This window comes from Chlorocebus sabaeus, chromosome 9 (assembly GCF_047675955.1).
Source record: "Chlorocebus sabaeus isolate Y175 chromosome 9, mChlSab1.0.hap1, whole genome shotgun sequence".
NCBI classification, from domain to species: domain Eukaryota; kingdom Metazoa; phylum Chordata; class Mammalia; order Primates; family Cercopithecidae; genus Chlorocebus; species Chlorocebus sabaeus.
In genome coordinates, this window is record NC_132912.1 from 94,380,508 (window position 1) to 94,385,980 (window position 5,473).

The following is a 5,473-nucleotide window of genomic DNA, read 5'->3' on the forward strand; positions in this document are numbered from 1 at the left end:
TGCTGTAGCCTAAGAGTAGAAGCCACTCCAACCTTTCCCACACCAACTCCTTCCCCATTTTAAAGCTGAGACATGGCCTCCAACATAACCTTGACCCAGGAGAGATTGTATGTGTGTGAGCAGAAACCATAGATGAGGACAGTCAGGGTAGGGGAAGAAGCAGTAGCAACAGCTCAAGCTATTGCCCCTGCTCCCCAGCCCCAATGGTCAGGTGGTAGGAAGTGTGCTCACTAATGAGACTGGGGCCTTGTGAATATCCTCAGATGGACCCATATCTTAGTCCATACTAACTCTGCTCAGTTGTTCCTCAACAAAAAATGAGAATGTCAGTTGAGTTTCTTATTTGACTGTGGCTTTGAGAAAGAAAATATACTCAGGTCTTATATCAAACACATTTATTCTTGAAGTGAGAAGCTCATCAAGGATAGCTAGAGGAGAGTGAAATATTTACAGTAAAAAAGTATGGATGCTAGCCAAACTTCAAATTCTGTCACTGCAGAGCTATTCCAATAGTACTTTTCCACCATGACACATCACACATGTTAAAATTAACTGCATTCTTGTAACACTTCTCAATGGTCGTGCACAATAATAGAAGCAACATTCTGGGACTCTCTTTCTTAAGATCCTACAGAATGAATTTATGCACACACAAAAACAAGTATAATACAAAACATTCAAAACAAGTCACATCCATTTTTTTAAAAAAAGAAAACAGCAAGATGAAAATAGGCAAGTGATGGGCTGCTAACTTCTATGTGCAAGGTACTGGATTCTTGCATTGAGAATCCTAGTGTCGGGCCTCACGTCAAACATCACATCAAAAAAGTGTGCAGAAAAATGAGTCACCTTCAATATGAAGGATTTGAGTTGTGTACACTGACAATGGTCTCAAAGATACAACATTATTGCATGAGGAATGCCTGTGTACAGAGCGGACCATCTTATGAGGACAAAAACTCATGAGTTATCAGATGACCATTCAGATATTTGGGTTAAACGATGACAGTTTTCTGATTTAATCAAGGCACTTGCAAAGAACTATCTTTGACATGACATGAAGTCCCTACGTGTTGTTAGTCATTGATGATGGCATGTTTTTTCTACACCAAGCATTCTATAACAAGAACCCAAGCCTGACATTTTGATCACAAAGTCACTTATAACATCAGGACTGCAAAGCCAGATTTGCTTAAACTTTCCCCAAATTATGATTTTTTTATAGATCACATCTGAACAGAAAGGTTTCACTTAAGATCTTGATTCTCCAGAGCTATAATTCATCTTTCTCCAATACCACCCACATTCTTAAAGGTTATTTGACTTTTCTCCACAAGGGTATATAGAATGGATCTTTTTCCCCTCCAGAAATAATTTCCCCAGGAAAGAATTGTAAAACCAACTTAAAAACACAAATAACCTTACATTTTTTCCACCAACAATGATCAGACCTCCTACTCCTCTGACTTGAGCTTCAGAGCCCTTTGTGTATACTTTTCACACATTCCTCATACCATTAACACAGCTTTCCATCACCATCAGCCATCCTTCTTCAACTTTTCCTTGCCCAACATGAAAGCTAGTGGATTGAGAGGGAAGGAGGAAGGGCACTGAAAAAGTATTACCTTTATAAAAATAGTTTTCAACCTGTTATTTGAACCTCCAAAGCCAAATTGGGTAACATCATCTGTATAGACCCCAACACTAAATTCTCAAGTGGCTTTCTTTTCTATAGCCAGGTCTCAAAAGCTCAAATCTAAATCTACTGATGGAGTAGCAAAGGCTGCCTAAAATTGAGCAATACAGACCTAGGATTGCATGGGGGAATATGACAAGTCAAGACCAGTTACATTGTTGCTTAATTCATCGATAAGAGGCCAAGTTCTCCATTCTCCCCCAGCTCTGCCACTCTGGGAAGAGCCCACTAGCCATCCTCGGACTGCCAAAGATTGTTGACTCTAACTCTGTCTTAGGAGAGGTCTGGTGGAATGCACAGTCCTGGGGTGCCATCTGTGTCTGCACCCCATCAGGCTTCCATTGAACATGAACAATTCTATAATTCTGACCATCATTGTTGTCCCAAAAGACTTGCCCATTAGCATGGTAAGAAATGCAGAACTCAATTTTCTGCTCAGTTGGAATGACAGGGGGTAAGTCAATGGCAAATGAGAAGGTATCACTATCTGAGCCACCATACACATTTTTCATATAGACACAGTCCACATCAGTGTAGCTTTTCCAAGAATCGAAAGTGATACGGATCTGAACTTTCTTCTCAAAACTCACATTTTTGACTTTCACAGTCCCTGTCACTGTTCGCTCTTGCAATGAGCAGTTCTCCAGACAGACAAAGTTCTTCTGAAAGTGACTCCGGAAACTTAAGTAATCGGTTGAAGGCTGAGGGAAATCTAAAATCAAGTTTTTCTCCTCGTGGCGTTTTAAGGCAGAGGAGATATCATTAAGGTCCAAGAGATCAAACTGGAGATCCCACGCTGGTTCTTCTGGGAGGTCAGAGAAGACATGGATGGCGGTGAGAGAGAGGCCCTTGGAGTCAGCAAACACAACGCGCTTCTTGGCTTGGTTGTGTGAGCACTTCCAGTCATTCTGTGATTTGGCTTCCTGTTTTATGTTGAGACATGGTTTCAGAGGCTTTAATTTATTCACAAAATGTCTTCGTTGAAAGTCATCATAAGGGCCCAGGAAACTCTTCACAGGTGGTGAATGAGCCAAGCAAAGCCTCATGGCCACATCCACAGGCATGACCGAACTTGTCAAAGGACGTGGATCTAAAACCTGGATCATTCTGGAATGCAAAGGGAAGAGGGATTATCACCTGGATCGGAAGTGCTCTTTCCCAGTGCCAAATACATATGTACTATTTTTGTGCTGACTGAATTATAGCCAGTGCAGTAGATATCAGGCAGGTGCTATCATATATAGTAAAAGAGAACAGTATTAACTGATCAGATCTTCTTTCTATGTCTACCTCTACCCTTGGCTGGCTAAAGGCTAAGTGTTAACTGCTTAAAACACTTAGAGGGTGATGGGGGTATCAGTCTCCCCATCTGAGAAATAAAAGGGTTCGATTTGATTATCTCCAAGGCAGCCTTGAGAACTGTGTGCTCTGTTCTGGACCAGTGGTCCTCAAACCTGTCTGGTCACTATGCCTGGGGAATTTATTTTCTTTCTTTCTTTTTCTCCCTCCTTCCCTGCTTCCTTTCCTTCCTTTTTTCCTTTCCTTCCTTCTTTTCTTTTTCTCTTCCTCTCATTCTCTCTCTCTCTTTCTTCTTTTTTCTTTCTTTCCAATTCCAGGGACTCAGAACCACTGAGGCAGAACTTCTGGGGCTAGGGCCAAGGGATGGATATGTTCTTAAAGCTTCCCAGGTGATTCTAATGACCAGAGAGGTTCAGAAGCCACAGTTCCAGACCCTCTGCTCCCTCTGGCTACTTTGGCTTATTTTGCTGCTAAATTGATTGACACTACTCTGGTAAGGTAATTCACTTGAAAAAAAAACCAAAAATAACATGCAACAGTTTTGAGAGTGAGAAGGCTAGAGAAGAAGTCAAAGAATTCTCATTGTACTTTGATTGTCATGCCCTTCCTCATTTTTCACAAATAACCACTGAAATACAAGTCAATAATTCATATGTACTTACAAACTGTGTAATTGATAATTCATCTAAAGAGATGCCCATGACAAGTCCACATTTAAGTGGAAAACCTGATTACCTGAAAGTTGGAGTGTTTTAAAATATACATTATATATATGCAAACTTATAAATATTGAAAAACTCTGTAAGAAATACACCTTTCCTAATAATGTAATAATTATTATCTCTGGGTGATAGGACTATGGACTATCTATTTTCATTTTTGTTCTTTTTTTGGCATTTTCTAATAGACATTTATAAGTAGAAAGACAATAAAGCTATTTAAAGTTTTGAACATGACTATGCTTAGCAATATTAAACCAAGAAGCATCCACAAAGAAGACTTTTCTCTGGCCTTTAGCCCTCATTATATATTTCCAAGCTTATGGTATTAGGATTTTTTTCCCTATCTTAGCCTTACAAGTAAGAGGTGTGTGTGTATACTGTACATGACATTTCTCAGTCTGGCTTTAGTAACTCTCCTCACAGCAGCTCTAAATATGTATCCAAGTGGTCATTATCACAAAAATGAGTAATAACACTCGCAGAATTTACTGTATTAGCTCTGGGGTTTTTCTGGGAGACCTGCAAACTTAGAACAAACAAATGAAAGCTAAAGCTATATTTGTGGGTCTAATAATAGTTAATAGGCAGGATTTTTAGAGAAGTCTTCTGCTAAGCTATGTCTGGAGAAGCTATTTAAAGTAGTTTTATGGCAGTTTTTTTATTTTATTTTATTTTATTTTTACTTTTTGCATTTATAGAAAGACAGTTTTAGTTTGGGTGATTTCCTTGGAACTTTAAGTCCTGGACAAGAGTTAAAAGTAATCGTTTGCTCAAACTCTTGAGATTTTGCTATGGCAAACTGTGATAAGAAGGACGAATGAATGCAAACATCGTCCTGTAATTTTTTTCTTCCAAGCTAAACCACCTAACCAGCAATGTCAGAGTGCTGTTCTCACCACTTCAGCTGCCTGAGTCTTTGCGATATTTGTGCAGGACCAAAAGAACAGCCGCATCCATGAGAAAATCAGAACTCAAGCTGATTCACGTTAAGATAACTTCTGCTTTAAGATGCTGATTGCTAAAATAGGCTCTGCTTAAGAAATAGAGTCAAATTTCTACACCTCTAAGGCCTCTCGGTTGCCAGATTCAACTAAGCAGTCAGTTCCCTTATCCTCCCCTGTGGTGCCCATTTCCAGAGATGACAGAACTGAAACGCCCCCCCAACTTCCCCAGAGCTGCGCTTTCCCTTGTGTTCCTAGCGCGCAGAGGTGCAGCGAACCTACCTGGTGCAGCTCATTAGGCAGACAGGCGGCGGACCGTGAAAGCCTGCACAAATTCGTACCACAGCTCCCGGCCTTGCCCCCGCGGCGGTCGCTGGGAGAGATTGAGGGCCCGGCGCCTAGAGGCCGCTTATCTGCTCCGAAGCACGTGACCCGATCCCTGGGACCTATCGCCGGGCCTCGGGCCCCATGGCGCGACCAACCAGCACCCAGCTGGGGCGCAAGCCCTCGCCCCGGGAACATGATCGCCCCGGGGCCGGACGTGCAGAGCGCGAGCTGGGCATCCCGGGGAGGTTCTGGGACTCTGCGGCCAGCTGGACGCAGCCGCGTAACGGGAACCCTGGGCGAGGGGCCGGGCAGGCACGTACCGCATGCAGCGGGCGCCGGCCAAGAGAGCGCGCAGCCAGCCTCGTCCAGGCGGGGCGCCAGTGCCTCAGGCTTGGGGCGGCTGTTACTTGGGAATAGCTTTGTGGGTCAGTGCAGTTGAATCTGCACACAGATGTGGCTCAGTCCGAATGTGTATCGCATTTGAAATG

At 42.6% G+C, this 5,473-nt stretch overlaps 1 protein-coding gene across 1 annotated transcript; it reads right to left on the reverse strand.

The window, feature by feature from the left end:
- Window positions 1-380: 380 nt before the first annotated feature.
- On the reverse strand, window positions 381-5,241 carry PPP1R3C (protein phosphatase 1 regulatory subunit 3C). The gene is made up of 2 exons (XM_007963533.3): window positions 4,941-5,241; window positions 381-2,803 (listed from the first exon to the last, which is right to left on the reverse strand). Exons 1-2 carry the CDS (start codon window positions 4,952-4,954, stop codon window positions 1,864-1,866), a joined length of 954 nt encoding a protein of 317 aa, XP_007961724.3. The 5' UTR covers window positions 4,955-5,241; the 3' UTR covers window positions 381-1,863.
- Window positions 5,242-5,473: the final 232 nt, after the last annotated feature.